The sequence below is a fragment of the Rhincodon typus genome, chromosome 7, assembly GCF_021869965.1.
Source record: "Rhincodon typus isolate 14 chromosome 7, sRhiTyp1.1, whole genome shotgun sequence".
Lineage (NCBI taxonomy): Eukaryota > Metazoa > Chordata > Chondrichthyes > Orectolobiformes > Rhincodontidae > Rhincodon > Rhincodon typus.
The window spans coordinates 44,998,833-45,018,291 of record NC_063338.1 but is presented as its reverse complement, the minus strand read 5'-3'; the positions used below and the strand labels follow the sequence as shown (position 1 = coordinate 45,018,291).

Genomic DNA, 19,459 nt, shown 5'->3' with positions numbered 1-19,459 from the left:
ACACACTCACACACTCACACACTCACACACTCACACACTCACACACTGTCCTGGGGAGTGCTGCTGAACAAAGAGACCTTGGAGTGTAGGTTCCTGGCTCCTTGAAAGTGGAGTCGCACGTAGACAGCATAGTGAAGAATGCATTTGGTATGCTTGCCTTTATCTGTCAGTGATGTGAGTATAGGAGTTGGGAGGTCATGTTGCTGCTGTACAGGACATTTGTTCAGCCACTTTTGGAGTACTACATGCAATTCTGGTGAAAATAGAAAGCGTTCTGAAAAGATTTGCAAGGAATTTGCCAGGGTTGGAGGGTTTGAGGTATGGGGAGTGGCTGAATAGGCTGGGGCTATTTTCCCTAGACGTTCGGAGGCTGAGAGATGACCTTATAGAGGTTTATAAAATCATGAGGTGCCTGGGATAGGGTAAATAAGACAAGGCCTTTTCCCTGGGGTGGGGGAATCCAAAACTAGAGTGCACAGGATTAAGGTAAGGGGGGGAAAAAAGATATAAAAGGGATCGAAGGAGCAACTTTTTCATGCAGAGGGTGGTGCATGTATGGACTGAGCTGCCAGAGGATGTGGTGGAGGCTGTTACGATTACATTTAAAAGGCATCTGGGTGGTTATATGAATAGGAAGGATTTAGAAGTATATGGGCCAAATGCTGGCAAATGGGACTAGATTTATATAGGATACCTGGTCAGCATGGACAAGTTGGACCGAAGGGTTTGTTTCCGTGCTGTATATTTCTACGACTTTATGACTCTATATTTACACCATCATCTACTCCTGACACATTCCCACAGTTTAAAGTACCAATGATGGCTCCTTTCTCCAGTAAAGCAAATATTGAGTCTCACCATCCCCTTCTTTCCCTTAAGCTTTAACTCTACTCTACTCACTTAAGTTCCATCCACCCTTTTCATTCTGACGTCTCCTGTTTTTGTTTCATCTCCCTATCCTCTCATTCTGCATGTAAAGTTACAAATGTCTTGGCTCCCCTTAGAGGATTTTTCTGTAGGCTTCAGAACCACAACATAGGGACCAAATGAGGGGGTTTGGGGGGTCCCAAGCTGGCACATGCCAGCAACCAAACTCAGGATCTTGATTAGGCTGGCCTTCCCAAAGATTGCTACTCTTGTGCAATAGTTGCCAAGGCAGAAAACGAATTGCAAAGGGGCCTTGAATGTGCAGAAGTGCATAATTATTTTGGGGTGTTAGGGTGGGTGGGGGTAGGCAGTTTACCGCTACTGACTGGAGGGGAGCAATGCCATTTGGATTGCTGGAGCTGCAGAGGGACCTTTGATACCTTTAGCCCCTCTTTCAGATACAGAGCTTCTGGTTTTGATGGCCCTACAGGCTGCTGCAGGAGGCCACTTCCTGTGTGATCCTAAAATGCCACTGCAACAAGGCATAGACCCCAAAGTACAATACAAAAAGTGACCATTAAGCACATTGGCTAATATCACAATTACATTTGGCTGAAGGGGTTGGGACAAAGCATGCATCTAAGGCTACCAATGTTCTTGACAAAACAACATTATTCTGGTGGTCTTATATGAACTTAACATTACCCCCATTTATACCATGGGCAAAATCATAGTGAACATATGATTTTTGCCAGTAGTAAACTGATAAGAGAAATCTTCCTTTCAAGATCTTTTGGATTGGAGACTGAGGAGCAGCAAGATTAATGTAACAGCTTCATGGTGTGAAATTCAACTATTAGCCAGAATAGCTTTGTCTCTTAACAGTGGTCTCGGAAGTCCTCCAAATAGATCAGGAAGTTTGAAAGACTCCAACTTATGGGGACTGAAGTAGTGGTGATCAGTGGTTAGATATATTAAACCCTCCAAATGCCCACCAAGACAATTTAAACTTACTTTAAAATTTAGATACACTAATATATTTAATTGATCTGGTTGCTTTCAAACTTTATTATTTTAATTGTGAGAATCCTTTTAAATTGTTTAATATTTATATTAACATACCAACTTACCACAGATTTTGAAAGTGCTGCTACATTCCCATTCCAAAGCAGTTTTAGGAGCTTTGCAAGTAAAAGAAACAATATATTTTAATATAGTTACATGTTTAATGATGCGTTTTTTAAATGTTCAGTTATATAAAAATATTTAGAAGTGAACTGGAACAAGTTACTGCATTTTTATCTCATCACTTAGTTCTTAAAGTTGGGGTTAATTCAAACCAAAGCTACAGTAAGAACCATTCTTTGCCAGCTTAAAAAACCCTTTGCTTTATTAAGTTTGAGGGGCTCAACCAAGCCACATAAGCACAGACCCACAATATAAAACAACACAAAATGTAACAATCATACCTGACGAGTGAGTAATGAAAGACATTTTACTGGCAGATTGCCTTGTATTTGCTGTACGGTGCTTTGGAATATCAGACCAAACATCTGATGCCACAAATTTAGAAAAAAAACTCCATCCCAGTATTGGTATTCACTGCTTGTTGTGCACAAGTAGTCTACAGCAATTACCTCAAAAATCAGTCAACAGAATGTGTTTACTTTAAAAAGGATAAACTTTGAAATGAGTTTCTTCTCATTGTATCTTTTACATTTTACTGTGGAAATGCTGAAATAAAAGCTAAAATAAAAGATATTACATATGCAAGGACTTTCTATACCATCGAGCATGAATTCACTCTTCCCGGCACTGAAGTAAACCAGTCTCACTTTTCAGTCACAAGTCTGAGAAGCTGGATTCTTAGATTAGGCGAAAGAAAGACTGACAGTTATAATAGTGCATTTCAAGGCCTCAGAATGCCCAAGGTGTTTTACAGCTAAAAGTATTTTTGAATTCTCGCAATGCAGGAAACAATAACCAGTTTGCATATAGCAAGGTTCCACAAATTGCAATGTGCTACTGTAATCTGATTACCTGCCTTTATCCATGCTGAGGGATAAATATGGGCCAGGACACACAACCTATGTCCCCACCTGGGAGCTACAATGGCCTTCCTCTGCAAGATTACACTGACTGTGCATGGTTCCCTCAGTACTAAAGTATCTGCCTAGATTTTTGACTTTGCAATGTAACTTGAACCCACAACCCTTCTGACCCAGTATTCAGAGTGCTACCAAGTAAGCCATAGGTGACCTTACAAAAATATCAACTGTCAACAAATGTCAATGCATAAGAAATAACACAAGCCTGTACATGATTTGGTATCATGTATTTGAAGCAATGATCAAGATTTCCAACATCTCGTCAAAGACTTTTCTCAGAATGCCCCAATGCATCAGCCAGTTAAAAGTTTATGCCGAAGTACAGTTGCTTAATCCAATAGCAGGTGAGATAACATTTTCTGTCATTTGTGATGAGTACAGGCAAAGTCAGCACAGATTTATGAAAGGGAAATCATGTTTGACAATCTTGGATTGTCTAGGTAGTGTACTTCCAACGCCTGTTTGGTCTCTTAAAAAGTAATAGCATTTTATTGATGTCACTTCCTACTGTCTCCTGATTTATTCTTTGACATTCCATTCACATTGTAAGGTCATCACTTTTGTAACAGCGACAAATCTCTACTGGGATACAGAAGCTTTGGTAATGCCATTTATGCAACTGCTTAGAATATGTAGCGTCACCTCCTGGTGATTAACTATCATGCCATACCTTCCCAAGTGCTACTCATACCCCACCAATCTCATTGTCCCCTCGCTAAATGATGAATATTTCTGAATATGCAGTTCCCAGTCCTGGTTACACTGTAACTATATCTCCATTATGGCCATTAAGTCCATTCAACTCAATGTGTGCCTTCAGATCATCCACTTTTGTTTCAAATACTGTGTACATTCCAATAGAGTGTGTTTAACTTTTTCTTTTCAACATTTTTATGGAGAGGCAATGACCTAGTGGTAGTATTGCTAGACTAGCAATCTAGAAACTGAGGGTAACATTCTATATTTGGATCCCACCACAGCAGATGAATTTGAATTCAACAAACATCTAGAATTAAGGGTCTAATGATGACCACTGACGGTCAGAAAAACCCACTTGGTTCACAAATGTTCTTCAGGAAAAAAGATCTGCCATTCTCACCTGGCTGGCTTACATGTGACTACAGACCCACAGCAATGTGGTTAACTCTCAACTGCCCTCTGGAATAGTTTAGCTCAATTATATCAATTACTACGAATTACTACAAAGTCCCAAAAATGAAAAGAATGAAACCAGACAAACTACCTGACACAACAACAATGGTAAAAACAGCCCCATTAATCCTGCAAACTACTTCCTTGCTAACATTTGGGGGCTATCACGAAAACTGGAACAGCTGCCTCAGACTAGTCAAGCAACATAGTCATACTCACAAACTCATATCTTAAGGACAAAGTCCCAGACACCATTACCAGACCTGGATATGTCCTGTCCTACCGGCAGGACAGATCCAGCAGAGGTGAAGGCACAGTAGTACATAGTCAGGAGGGAGTTGCCGTGGGAGTCCTCAACATTGAGTCTCGATACCATTAAGTCTCTTGGCATGTCAAACATGGGGAAGGAAACCTCCTGCAAATTACCATTTACCATCTTCCCTCAGCTGACGAAACATTGAGCAACACATGAAAGCAGCACTGAGGGTGAAAAAGGCACAGAATGTACTCTGGGTCAGGGATTTCAATGTCCACCACCAAAGAATGGCTTGGCAACAGCATGGTGGCACAGTGGTTAGCACTGCTGCCTCAGAGTGCCAGGGACCCAGCTTCAATTCCACCCTCTGTCAACTGTCAGTATGGAGTTTACACATTCTCCCAGCATCTGCCTAAGTTTCCTCCGGGTGCGCTGGCTTCCTTCCACAGTCCAAAGATGTGCAGGTTAGGTGGATTAGCCAAGGGAAATGCAGGGTTACAGGATAGGGTAGAGGGTGGGATGCTCTTCGAAGGGTTGGTTTGGACTCAATGGGCCAAATGGCCTGCTTCCAGACTATAGGGATTCTACGACTCTATGGCTGATCCAGCTGGTCAGGGGTCTGTGGCAGGTGGTGAGGGAACCAACAAGGGAAAACCAGGCTTGACCTCCTCCTCATTAGTCTGCCTGACACAGATGCATCTGTCCATGATAGTATCCATAAAAGTGACATGTTCACATTGACAATACCTTACATCACGTTGTGTGGCACTTCACCATTCTAAATGGGACAGACTTTGAGCAGATCTAACAACTGGAGACTGGGCAGCCTCTAGGCGCTGTGGGCAATAGCAACAACAACAGCAACAGCAGAATTATACTCAAACACAATCTGCAACCTCATGGCCTAGCACATCATCACTCAACCATTACCATCAAGGCAGAGGATTAACCCCAGTTCAAAGAACAGTGCAGGACAGCATGCCAGAGTAGCAACAGGCATACCTAAAAATGAGGTGTCAACCTAATGAGGCTACAAAACAGAACTACTTGCTTGCCAATCAGCATAAGCAGCAAGTGATTGCCAGAACTTAGCGATACTACAACTAATGGATCAGAAATAAGGTCTCTAGTCCAGCCACATTCAGATGTGATCATTGGAGGAGGCAGCTTTAAAAAATCCCCAATGATTGGAGAACCCAGCACATTAGTGCAAAAGATAGTGCTGAAGCATTTGCAACAATCCTTGGCCAAAAGTACCGAGTAGATGATCCATTTCAGCCATCTCCAGTGGTCCCCAACATCGTAAATGCCAGTCTTCGGCTAATTTGATTCACCCCATGTGATACCAAGAATTGGTTTGAGATTCTAGATACAGGAAAGTCTAGGGCTCTAGACAACATTGTGACAATACTACTAAAGATTGGCACTCCAGAACCTGCTGTACCCTAGCCAAGCTCTTCCAGTATATATGCAACACTGGCATCTACTCAACAACGTGGAAAATTGTCCCGATATGTCTGTACACAAAAAGCAGGAAAATAGACCTGGTTGACTACCACCCCATCAGTCTATTCTCAGTCATCAAAGTGATGGAAGGTATCACCGACAGTGCTCTCATGCAGCAATAACTTGCTCAGTGACATCCAGTTTGGGTTCTGCCAGGGCTTCTCAGCTTCTAACCTCATTATTGCCTTGGTTCAAACATGGACAAAACAGCTGAATCCAGAGGTGAAGTGAAAGTGACAACCCTTGATATTAAGGCCACATTTGATTCAGTGTGGCATTAACGAGCCCAAACAAAACTGGAATCAATGGAAATCAAGGGTCAAAATCTCTGATGGTGCAGTCATACCTGGCACGTAGGGAGATTGTTGTGCTTGTTGGAAGTCAGTTATCTCAGCTACAGGACACCTCCGCAGTAGTTCCTCAGAGTAGTGTTCTTTGGCCCAACTATATTCAGCTGCTTCATCATGATTTTCCTTCCATCAGAAGGTCAGAAGTGAGAATATTTGCCTATGATTGCACGATGTTCAGCATCACTTGCAACTCCTCAGATACCGAAGCAGTCCATGTCAAATGTAACAAGATCTGGACAGTATCAAGGCTTGAGCACCACCCAAACACCAGGCAATGATCACATCTAATAAGAGGCAATCTAATCTGTACTGGACTAAATACAGCAGTTACAAGAGCAGGTCAGAGGCGAAGAATACTACCATGAGTAACTTACCTCCTGACATCTTAAAGCCTGTCCACCATCTACAAAGCACAAGTCAGAAGTGCGATGGAATGTTCCCCACTTTCCTGGATGTTTGCAGCTGCAGCAACACTCAAGAAGCTAGACACCATCCAGAACAAAGCAGCTCACTTGATTGGTACCACATTCAATCATTCCCCTTCGACACTCAGTAACAGTAGTGTGTACTATCTATAAGATGCACTGCAGAATTTTACTAAAAGTCATTAGACAACATCTTCCAAAACCACAACCACTTCCATGTAGAAGGACAATGGCAGCAAATACATGGGAACGCCACCACCTGCAAGCTCTCCTCAAAACCACTCACCATTCTGACTTGGAAATATATCACATTCCTCCAGTCACTAGGTGAAGATCCTGGAAATCCCTCCCTAATAGGTTTGTGGGTCTAGTACAGCACATGGATTACCACAGTTCAAGAGGGCAGCTCACTACCACATTCTCATGGGCAATTAGGGACGGGCAATAAATGTCCATATAAATTAAAAAATTCTTCCACATTCTGATCCTGTATGGTGTTTGCCTCCATGTTCTCTGACTTTTAATTTTGCTTACTACTTTTCTAATTCCCGTTACCAATATGCTTCTCTCCATCTGATCTGATCTCCGTCTCAATTCCCAGCCCCGTGCCAAACAAGTTTAAATCCTACCAAACAGCATCTGCAAATCTCCCTGCGAGGATGTTAGTCCCTGTCCTGATATGGTGCAACCCTTGTATGGGTCCCACTTGACTCAAATTTGATGCCCTCCCTTCTGCATCAATTTTCTAGACACATGTTCAACCATTCTATTCTCAAATTCCTGTGATCACCAGCTGATGGCACCGCGAGTAATCCTGAGATCACTGGTTTTGGGGTCCTGACTTTTAAACTTTTTTCTTAATGTATTAAAATTTTCCTTCAGGACCTCATCTGTCTTCCGATCAATTTCATTAGTACTAATGTGGATCACTACTGCGAACTTTTCACCCTCCTCCAGAAAAATGTCCTGTAGCCACTCTGTGGCGCCTCTGACCCTAGCATCAGTCAAGAAACGTACCAAACCACGTTACATCTACAGGGTAGAAAGCCTGCTTGCTCCTCTGACTATCAAATTCTCCATCAATCTGGTCCTTAAGACTTTTCTTTCTTCACGCCTCAGACTTGGTTCTTGCTGCATTCCTGAGGAACTATCTGCCTCATCAGCATGCAAACCAAAAACCGGTTATCAAACAAGACTCGGGGAACTTAACGCACTGCCTGCTTGTTCTGGCAGTCATCCGTCCCCTTTGTGTCTATATGTTCCAAACTGGTGGTGTGAGTACCTCCTTAAATACATTAAGAGCGCTCTACTTCACATATATACCACAGAAATTCCAGCTGCTTGACCAGTTCATAAGGCTGTAAATCATGCTTCTGCAATTGGCAAACTTAGCTATATTGTACTATCTCTCTTCATCTAAATCTATAATATAGATTGTAAATAGCTAAGGTTCCTGCACTGCTTCCCACCATCTTAAAATTCTTCATTTATTTCTATCCTTTCCTTCCTGCCCACTAACCAATCTGCTATCCATGCTATATATTACCCCAAATTCATGAGCACTTATATTGTGCAGTAACCTTCTGTCTGGCATCTTATTAATATTCTTTTGGAAATTCAGGTATATTGCACCTACTGGTTCCTGTTTATCCACCCTATAGTTAAATATATAAAAGAACTCTAAATCTATCAAATACAATTTCCTTTTTCATAAAATTATATCGAATTTATCTGATCACACTATGACTTTCTTCGTGTATTGTTAGGGCTCATTTCCTTAGTAATAGATTACTGCATTTTCTCAATGACTGCTGTCAGGGTCACTGACCCATAGCTCTCAGTTTTCCTCTTTTCTGGATCATCAGTTAGGGGCCTATGAGCTACTTCAGTTATCTAGCGCTGAATTAGCCACACAATTTAGTTAAACATTAGTAAGCATCAACAGCCCTGGAAGACAAAACTCAGCAAATCTGTTTCATTTCCACGGGCAGAGTGAGTGACAGAAGGCAAACTACTCTTGCAAAAAGGCAGCACAGATACGCAACTGGTTGAAAACCCTATTTTTGTGCCATAACCATCCTACATTTCTATCAAAAGGATCAGTTTCCTTCATATCCTTTTTTTTTTAAGGAATGTGACAAGAATGTGATATACTGAATATAAAAAAAAAACACGCAGACTGCACAGTATTCTTTACTCGGTCTACGCTCTGTTGGCTGCCCCAAATAGCTATTTGCCTTCTGTCACTCACTCTGCCCGTGGAAATGAAACAGATTTGCTGAGTTTTGTCTTCCAGGGCTGTTGATGCTTACTAATGTTTAACTAAATTATGTTGCTAATTCAGCGTTAGATAACTGAAGTAGCTCATAGGCCCCTAACTCTTGCGCAATATACAATACAGCTAATTTATATTGAGGAATCTCTGTATGTAATAAACCAACATGCACAACATCGGGTAGGGTCCTCTACAGCAAGGCAAAATAAAGAGCAATATAGGGACACAGCATATTGGGTCAAAAATAAGTGTGTCCTTGATGGAATTTTACCACAATAAAAATATTTTCATTTCAGTAGTTTGTGGTACAACTCCTCAGAACATAAAAGCAATGGTACAAAAGGTCTCTATCCCATTTATGTATTATGACTCACTTTGATTTGTGTCATCTTCCTCTTTACTACAAATATCTTCAAACTGCTCTTGACTCTCAAACTCCAGTTCCGTTTTGTGCAGCGAACTGTTGCTGTGTAGTGGAAGCATCTGTCCCGTGGAATGCAGTTCATTTTTCAGTTCTAGTATCTGAAGAATACATGTGTTTACATTCAGGTATTATTTCTTTAAGGTAATAATGGATTCTGTAGACAAACAGCAACTGAATTTTAATCACAGTTTTAACCTGATCATGTAGGGCTTTCAGCTGTTTTGCATGCTCTTTTTCTTGATCTTCCAGAACTTTTCTGTAATCCTCTTCCTTTTTAATAAATTCAATCTCTCTAAAATGGGAAGTAAACTCAGATCATTTTATCACAGTACTAATTTTAACAATCACAAAACAGAGATCATTGGGTATTTTTATTTCACAAAGTACTAATTCTTTAAGAAAAATTGCTAATTCAGATGTATCTAAACTTACATTTTATATTATTCATCATTGACAAGTTACCTCTCTTAGGTTTAGATTTCTACATTTCCAACTGCCATAGGCATTTAGTACACAACTGTTGATCATCCTCAAACCATCTCTCGACTAGATGTGGCTGACACCTTTCTAATAAAAGGTCAGAGCATCTGTTCCAGATCACTTTTTAAATATCATCACTTTCCTTTACAGTGGACAGACTGTTATCACTTGATCACCCCATATAATGTTATATTTGGGGCTTGAGTGTTAGGACTGCTCTAAAATCTGTAGTATAGTACTTGATAATCTATTTTGAAGGTGTGTGTCGGCTGTCACTCAGTTTCTAGAACTGTTGTTTTTTATCCAGAGATTGTGGTTTAAGTCCCACTTCAGAAGAATGAAAACAAAAATTTCAGCTGATACTCCAGTGGAATAGTAAGGGGGGGTCAGAGTATCAGAGGTGTCATCGTTTGGTAGAGATGCTAAACTGAGGCCCTTTCTGCTCTGTAAGAGGGACATAGAAGATCCTAAGGCATTGTTTTAAAGAAGAGCAGAGAAAATATTCTCAGTGTCCTGGCCAATGTTTATTCTTCAATCAAAACCAGAAAAACAGATTATCTGGTCATTGTCATGTTACTGTTTGGGCTGCTGCTTTTTCTGCATTCGTGACTATACGTCAAATGAATTTCTTTCATATAGAGTGCTTTGAGGTGTCCCGAGGTTTGAGGAAAGTGCAATGTAAACACAAATGTTTTCTTTTTATCTCATTGGTGAAGTACCACTGACATGGGTGGGGGTGGCACAGCCAGCCATTAAACAATGAATTAATTCCAACAGTTATCAATTATTACTATATTACTCTAAGTGCATTAATAAAAACTTACTTCTGTTGGTATTCCTTTATCAGTTTCTTAGCTTTGTTATATTTCTTCTCCAAAACATCATACTGAGATTGGGTCTCTTTCAAGTGCTCATTTACCATTTTGCAAAGATTTTGCGCTTCTAACCAGTATTTCTCCACCTTTTGCATTTTCTCTTTATTCTCTTCAACACTTTGCTGAAGCTGCATCTTTGTAGTTTCCCATTTAATTTTCTCTGCTTCAGCAATTTTCAGCTGTCATAAATGAAGAGCATCTGTAAGTACTAGAACAGTCTATAAACAATAAATTTTCAAAAAGTATTTTTTAAAATTTAGTAAACATATCTACACACCCTTTCTGTCAATTCACTGAGTTCTGCTGCAGTTATGGCATTCTTAGTCTGAAGCTGGAGATAAATATATAAATTGAAAATACAATTAAACTGATGATGCAAAGTATGCACAGGTAAATTTATACTGATGTACGAGTATGGGCCAATGATGTACTATTTTATAAACATTGTGAAATGCTTCAGGACGGAAAGAGGACAAGGTTTCCTTACTCAAGCACCTAGGACTTATTAGAATTCAGTTTGAGATAATGTCATGTATGGCACATTAAAAATTCCAACAAATAGCACAGAAAAAAAGAATCTAAGGAGTTAGAAATTTCATACGTTCAAGGCACATTTCCCTTCATTAGTATATTACATAGTGCTAGGACTCAAGTGAGTACCTAGAGTAAAACTGGATGACATCGAATTAAACAACACTTTGGCCAAAGTTTAAGTTAAAGATACGTCTTATTTTTAAATCCAACAGATGAAATACACAAAGCTTCCATAAATATGTTTTCTAAAACAGAGTGCATTCGTGAAGTTTGCGCCAAACTGCTAATTTAAGTAAAAACACAAATCTTATTAAGACAGTGAGATATCCTTGTTAAAGAAATGAACAATTTCCTGCTCGGCAAGTCTTAAAATAAATATTTATTGCTCATTGTAAATCTCATGATAGCAGCACTCACTGATCAAGAAAAGTTGTCTAGCAATCTCTGAGATAGTAGGAACTGCAGATGCTGGAGAATCTGAGATAACAAGGTGTAGAGCTGGGTGAACACAGCAGGCCAAGCAGCATCAGAGGACCTGGAAGGCTTACGTTTCGGTCCTAGACCCTTCTTTTTTTTACTGAAGAAGGATCTAGGCCCGAAACGTCAGCCTTCCTGCTCCGCTGATGCTGCTTGGCCTGCTGTGTTCATCCAGCTCTACATCTTGTTATAGCAATCTCTGATGTGGATTTCACCTTTACTGACATAAATGTGAATGTGGTGTTAAGACAAGTGGACTTCCAAATGACAAACAGCAGTGCTGTACTCAAGCAGGGTAAACAGCCAATCACTTCAAAGAGTTCTTTTCCTTATTCACTTGTGGGATGTGGGTGTCACTGGCTAGCCAGCATTTATTGCTGTCCCTCGCTGCCCTTGAGAAGGTGGTGGTGAGCTGCCTTCTTGAACTGCTGCTGTCCACGTGCTGTGGGTTGACCCACAATGCTGTCACAGATGGATTTCCAAGATTTTGACCAGCAACAGTGAAGGAGCGGCGATATATTTCCAAATTGGAATGGTGAATTGCTTGGAGGTGAACTTGCAGGTTGTGGTGTTCTCATGCACCTGTGGCCCGTGTTCTCTGAGATGGAAGTGGTCGTGGGTTTGGAAGGTGCTGTCCGAGGATCTTTGGCAAATTTCTGCACTGCATCATGTAGATTGTACACATTGGGGCTACTGAGTCAGAGGTGGAGGGAGTGGATGCTTATGGATGTGGTGCTAAACAAACAGGCTGCTTTGTCCTGGATTGTGCCAAGCTTCCTGAGTGTTGTTGGAGCTGCATCCATCCAGGCAAATTGGAGTATTCTATCACACTCCTGACTTGTGCCTTGTAAATGCTAGTCAGGCTTTGGGAAGTCAGGAGGTGAGATACTTGCCGCAGTATTCCTCTGACCTGCTCTTGTCGTCACTGTGTTTATGTGGTGAGTCTAGTTGAGTTTCTGGTCAATGGTAACCCCAAGAATGTTGACAATGGAAGATTCAGTGATGCTAATGCCACTGAATGTCAAGGGGTGATGGTTAGATTGCCTCTTATTGAAGATGGTCAATGCCTCACATTTGTGTGATGCGAATGTTACTAATCAGCCCAAGCCTGGATATTGTCCAGATCTTGTTGCATTTGAACATGGACCCGTTTAACATCCAAGGAGTCATGAATGGTGCTGAACATTGTGCAATTATCAGCCAATATCTCCACTTCTGACCTTATGATGGAGGAAAGGTCATTGATGAAGCGGCTGAAGATAACTGGATCTAGTACACTACCCCGAGAAACTCCTGCACAAATATCTTGGAGCTCAGCTGTCTGACCTCCAGCAACTACAACCACTTCATATGTGCCAGGTATGGCTCCAAACACCAGAGAGTTTTCCCCTGAAACCCACTGATTCCAATTTTGCTAGGGCTCCTTGATATCACATTTGATCAAATTCAGCCTTGATGTTGAGGGCTGTCACTCTCACCTCATCTCTGGAATTTAGCTCTTTGTCCATATTTGAACCAAGGCTGTAATGAGGTCAGGAGCGGAATGGCCCCAGCCAAACCCAAACTGGGTGTCACTGAGCAAGTTTTGTTGAGCAGGTGTGTCCCAGAGTGGCAGCAGAGCAAGAGCAGGCCGAGTCCTGGAGCGGGAGCACAGTGAGTCCTGGACAGAGGCCAGCGTGTAAAGGCAGCACGGCCTTGTGTTCCAAAAATCGGCAGGCACAGATTCATGTTGGAAAAAAGACTATAACTTGAATACTTTATAAACACTTTTTATTCTCGTTCTGGATTTTTAAACTCTGTATTCCCATGCTAATTCTGTTTATTACTATTTCAATTTTGTCAAACACTTAAAGTATCTGTACTTAGGTCCCTGTACCTAAGATGGCACCAACAGCCTACATTACAAACTTTGCACTGCACTCATTCAAATGTGACAATAGAGGCTATTCTGATAGCACTGTTGATGACATCACTTTACTGAAGATTGAGAGTAGACTGATGGGGCGCTAACTGGTTGGTTTGAATTTATCCTGTTTTTTTGTGTACAGAACAAACCTGGGCAATTTTCCACATTGTCAGGTAGATGCTAGTGTTGCAACTGTATTGGAACCGCCTGGATAGGTGAGTGGTAAGTTCGGAGGTACAAATCTTCATACTATTGCCAGAATGTTGTCAAGGCCCATAGCCTTTGCAGTATCCAATGCCTCCAACTGTTTCTTGATACCACGTGGAGTGAACTTAATAGGCTGAAGACTGGTATCTGTGATGGTGGGGACCACTGGAGGAGGCCAAGATGGTTTATCCACTTGGTTGCTCTGGCTGAAGATTACTGTGAATGCTTCAGCCTTTTCTTTTGCACTGATGTGTTGGGCTCTTAAGTATGGGGAGATTTGTGGAGCCTCCACCTCCTCCAGTGAGTTGTTTAATTGCCCACCAACATTCACAACTTGATGTGGCAGGAGAGCTTGGATCTGATCAGTTGGTTGCAGGATCGCTTCGTTCTGTCTATCACTACCTGTTTATGCTGTTTGGCATGCAAGGAGTCCTGTTTGGTAGCTTCAACAGGTTGACATGCCATTTATACAGTCAGCTAATCAGGAAGTAAAATCCACTACACTTCTTTACCGAATACATCTTGCAGAAAGAAAAATAAAGATTAGGACACAGACACAGACACTTGAAACCTGAAATATTAAAAACGAAGCTTTAAAACTTTTATATTAAACTATGGAATCATAATGGAAAACTCATTCCACAAATATAAGATTAGCTTCCAGGGTCAGAAAAGATGCTTGTAAAATATCCAACTGCATCTCAAAAAACGGACACATTTTCTTTGTTATTACAGCATAAAGGGGAATTTGTCAGTTCAGCACATTCTACACACACTTGCAGGGTCTTTGACTAGGTAGCTGTGGATTGCTAGGAATCACTAATAGCAGTTTTTGGATTTTCACATGTACAGACACAAGAAGTTGTAATATGTTTCACAAGACAATGTTGTTGAGTACTAGTTTTGATGCCAACTTTGTAGTAATATTGATGACAAACTGTAACTGGGAAAACTATATGTTGGCAAGTCAAATATAAAAGATCATGGCATAATATAACCAATGTAATACAGCACAATTTTTGAAACTGATTCTGTTTAATCCCCTTGACCTCTTGTAATAATTTATTGATTAGAACAGTCCAAACCATTGTGCAGAAATTATGATTAATTCGCAGGAGAAAATGTTTCTATTCTAACTTCTGAAAGACTTCTAACTTCTGTTAGCTACATCAAGAAAATAGTTTATACTACACAATGCATTTAATTATAATAAAAACAGAATATATCCTTTAACTGGAGACAGACTGCAGAACCTGGTGAGTCAGAGGGCTCTGGGTGTCCTAGTACATGAATCACAAAACTCGTATGCAAATACAGGAAGTGATTAGAAAGGCAAATAGAATTTGTTTTGATTATAGCTACATTGGTCTGTGCACCATTCTGCATAGGAAGAGAGGAAGCAGCTTAAGCAGACTTGGTTGGTACACACGATGTTCATTACAGTAAATGCTGAGCAGTTAGAAGAAAAACAGAATATTGTCACTACTGATGAGAGGTTATAATCACAATTTTAATTGAACAATTAATAGAAGGAACAACAAAAATTTGACAACAGGAAGTGCAAGATTTTTGATATAATTTATTTTGTCACGAGCAAATGCTGGTTTCGATACTCTGCTTATATATAAACAATATTTAACATTGGCATTGCAAATAGTAAACCAGAGAAAATGGTCATTCTCTCACTAGTTTTTATTTTGCAGTTCTTTGTTTCTCCACTTTAGCTTTTATACATTTCTCTCCTTTAACATTTCTTTGTGGCTTTTTAAATAAATTTGTTCATGGGACAAATGCATCACCGGTTAGGCCAGCATTTATTGTCCATCCCTAAGTGCCTTGGAGAAGTGCCTTCTTCCAAGACATGCATACTTGAATTGCTGCAATCCTTGTGGTGTAGATACAACCAGTGCTGTTAGGAAGGGAGTTCCAGGATTAAGACCCAATGACAGTGAAGGAATTGCAATATAATTCCAAGTAAGAATGATGTTTGGCTTGGAGGGAAACTTGCAAGTGGTGGTGTTCCATGTTATCTGCTCCCTTTGTCCCTGAAGTTGGCAGAAGTGACAGGTTTGGTAGTTTTTGAGGGAGGCTTAGTGAGCTACTGCATGTAACCCACCTATCTAACCAACTCACTTAACTCAAAAATTGACCATGCATAACAAGAGAATCTCACCATCAACCAGTGACATTCATTAGCATTACCTTCCAGATCTACATTGTCAACATATTGGGGATTACAAATAACAGAAACTGAACTGGATCAACTGTACAAATACTGTGGCTGCAAGAGCAGGTCACAAATTGGAATTCTGCAGCAACTAACTCACTCCTGCCTCCCCAATAACTGTCCACCGTCTATAAGACACAAGTCAGGAATGTGACGGAATACTCTACACATCCCTAAATGGGTGCAGCTCCAACACTGCTCAAGAAGATCAACACCATCAAGCAGACTGTTTGAATGGCACCCTATCTACCACCTTCCATGTTCACACCTTTCACTATTGAAAGGCAATGGCAGCAATGTGTATCACCTACAAATGCACATATCCATGTTTGGACCAAGGCTGCAATGAGTTCAGAAAATGAGAAACAGCATTTAAGTTTCTTTCTACCTTTCATATTCTGTCTTGTGTATAATAAAAATTAGTGGAAGGGACTAACGGAAATGTAAGCCTTTATTTCAAGGTGGTTGGACTTTAAGAGTAGTGAAGTCTTACTGCAATTGTACAATGTGCTGGTGAGATCACATCTGGAGTACTGTGAGCAGTTTTGATCCCTTTTTGATGTTTAATATTTCATTCAGTGGCAACTTAGAAGAGGTTCATTAGGATGATCCCCGGTATGGAGGGATTGCCTTATGAGCCAGTACTTAACAGGTTAGGACTCTGCTTATGGGAATTTAGAAGAATGAGATGTGATATCATTGAAACATACAGGATTCCTAAGAGGCTTGACAGGGTAAACCCTGACAGGATGTTTCCCCTTGTGGGAGAGTTTAAGACCAGAGGGCATAGTCTCATAGTAAAAGGGCTGAAATGAGAAGGAATTTGTTTTCTCAGAGGGTTGAGTTCTTTGGAACTCTTTGCCACAGAAAGCTGTGTGTAGTTACAGTTCTTTGATTAGTAGGGGAATCAAGGGTTAAGTGGAAAAGGCAATAAAGTAGACGTGAGGAATTTCAGATCAGTAGTGGGTTGAATGGTGGAGCAGGCTCAAGGGGCTGATTGATCTTCTCCTGTTACTATTTCTTATGGTCTTATCAAGAGGTGTAAACTACCAGTTTTTCTGACTGAATGGAACACAGGTCCAGTCAAGATTTTTGAAAACTGAAAACTTTACAAGACACTTTCTCTCCATAACTTCATTATCAATCTCTATATAATTAATCATTTACCCCTCATTTTCAAAAAATTAAGCACACAAACTAAATGCTATAATATGTACTTATTTAGAAAAAATGTCAACAATTTTTTGTCATATTCAGATATATGCATTCTCAGATAGTTTTCCAAATTAACACTCCATATATATTTTACCTCAGTAAAGTTTTTTGAAAGTTTTCTTCCAGTTTCTCCTCAAATAATTTTGAAATATTTGATCAGTGGCTGATGGAAACTAAGGAAAATAATTCCTCAGTGCAACTGATGACTGGTACAGAAACAGCTTGGGAACCTAGGTATGGTGCACATTCACAATAGAAATTCAACTCTCAGCTGCAATCAAAAATATAAACTTTAAACCTAGGTTATTAAGATAAGCGGAGGCCTTAAAGTAAAGAAACAAAAACAGAAATTACTGGAAAAGCTCAGCAGCATCTGTGGAGTGAAATCAGTTTCAAGTCCAGGAACCCTGCCTCAGAACTGATAGTAGCTATAGTTGGTTTTTATGCAGAAGATAGGGTGAGGGAGGGGGTAAGGAGTAAACAATAGGTGAAGATTAACAACAGTTGGACAGACAAAGGACTGGATAACGACCAGCCTAGCAGAATGAATAGCTATTAATGGAGACTATTTGAGGTTAACAATGGGTTGTGTGTAACAGCAAACCATTGGATAACAAGGCATGGTGTCTGGGTGTTGGGGTAAAGACATAGGAGATGGTACATCAAGCCTTAAAATTGTTAAACTCGATATTGAGTCTAGAAGCCTGTTGAGATCCCAAGAAGAAAATAAGGTGCTGTTCTTCCATCTCACACTGAGCTTCGCTGGAGCACCGTAGCAAGCCTGAGACAGAGATGCTGGCCAGGGGACAAGGTGGTGTGTTGAAGTGGCAGCCAACTGGACGAATAGCGCCTTTTTTGCAAACAGAATATAGGTGTTTTGTGAAGCGGTCACCCTGTCTATGCTCTGTTTCCCCAGTGTACAGGAAATCACATTGTCAGCAACGAATGCAGTAGACTGGATTGAAGGAAGTGAAGGTAAAACACTGCTTCACCTGGAAGGTGTGTTGTGTTTGGGCCTTTGGATACAGAAGAGGAAGGGTGTAAACAGATAGGTGTTCCAACTTCGGCGGTTGCAGGAGAAAGTGCCATGGGGCTATGGAGTGGGGGCAGTGGGTAAGGAGTGAAAGAGAGTGAACCAGAGTGTCCCGGAAGGAACGGTCCTTGCAAAAGGTTGAAAAGGGAGGGGAGGGGAATTTGCATCTGGTAGTGGCATCCCACTGGAGGTGGCAGAAACGATGACTAATAATCCTCTGCATGTAAATGCTGGTTGAGTGGTAGAACATTGAACATAGAACATTACAGCGCAGTACAGGCCCTTCGGCCCTCGATGTTGCGCCAACCTGTGAAACCAATCTGAAGCCCATCTAACCTAAACTATTCCATTATCATCCATATGTTTATCCAATGACCATTTAAAAGCCCTTAAAGTTGGCGAGTCTACTACTTTTGCAGGCAGGGCATTCCACGCCCTTACTACTCTCTGAATAAAGAACCTACCTCTGACATCTGTCCTATATCTATCACCCCTCAAGTTAAAGCTATGGGTGAGGACAAAGGTGACCCATCGCTGTTGTGTAAGGGAAAGAAGTGGATGAGGACTGAAGCACAAGACACAGCCACACCTGGCTGAAGGCCCTGTCAACAACAGTGCTGTGGAATCCTCAGTTGAGGAACAAGGTGGACATGTCAGAGGCACCCTTTTCCAAGTTAAAAAAATCAGGACAGGTGCAACTGAGATGGAGGAACTGGGAGAAATGAATAAAGACCTAAGGTAAAGACTATGATGAAGATGCAATAGATAATTCAATGTATAAACTTCATGCTTTTGTAAAATATGCAATATAAATTGGTGTATTCTATCCACTCAATAAACAAAGTAAAAATGCTCACAGCACATGTGCATTTTGTATTATATCATTTTGATGAACCACCGAGTTTCGACACAGAAGATCTAATCCTTCATGTTTCAAAGTAACAGAATATATGAAATACAAAAGACTAAATGCAATGTTATTACCTCTTTCAATTTAAGAGCAAGGAGTGAATCCACGTCTGACGGCAAGTGTACATTTTCATTTTCAGTTTGTTGAGCAACTTCAACTGTCACTCCAGCTTCAACTTCATTTGAAATTGTTCCTTCATCTTCAGGAAACTCTTCAGACTTAAGAAAAAAAA

General features: G+C 40.7%; 1 protein-coding gene across 3 annotated transcripts in view; it reads right to left on the bottom strand.

The window, feature by feature from the left end:
- ppp1r9ala (protein phosphatase 1 regulatory subunit 9A-like A) overlaps window positions 1-19,459 on the bottom strand; it is a 105,631-nt gene that overhangs the window by 35,038 nt on the left and 51,134 nt on the right. For 2 of the 3 annotated variants that reach the window (XM_048598521.1, XM_020514396.2), the window contains exons 7-12: window positions 19,302-19,445; window positions 10,996-11,049; window positions 10,668-10,897; window positions 9,559-9,655; window positions 9,314-9,461; window positions 1,998-2,048 (exon numbers count right to left, since the gene is read on the bottom strand). In XM_048598521.1, coding sequence (XP_048454478.1) covers window positions 1,998-2,048; window positions 9,314-9,461; window positions 9,559-9,655; window positions 10,668-10,897; window positions 10,996-11,049; window positions 19,302-19,445 — 724 coding nt within the window. The remainder of the gene's footprint in view (window positions 1-1,997; window positions 2,049-9,313; window positions 9,462-9,558; window positions 9,656-10,667; window positions 10,898-10,995; window positions 11,050-19,301; window positions 19,446-19,459) is intronic. The other variant, XM_048598522.1, reaches the window with a different exon arrangement.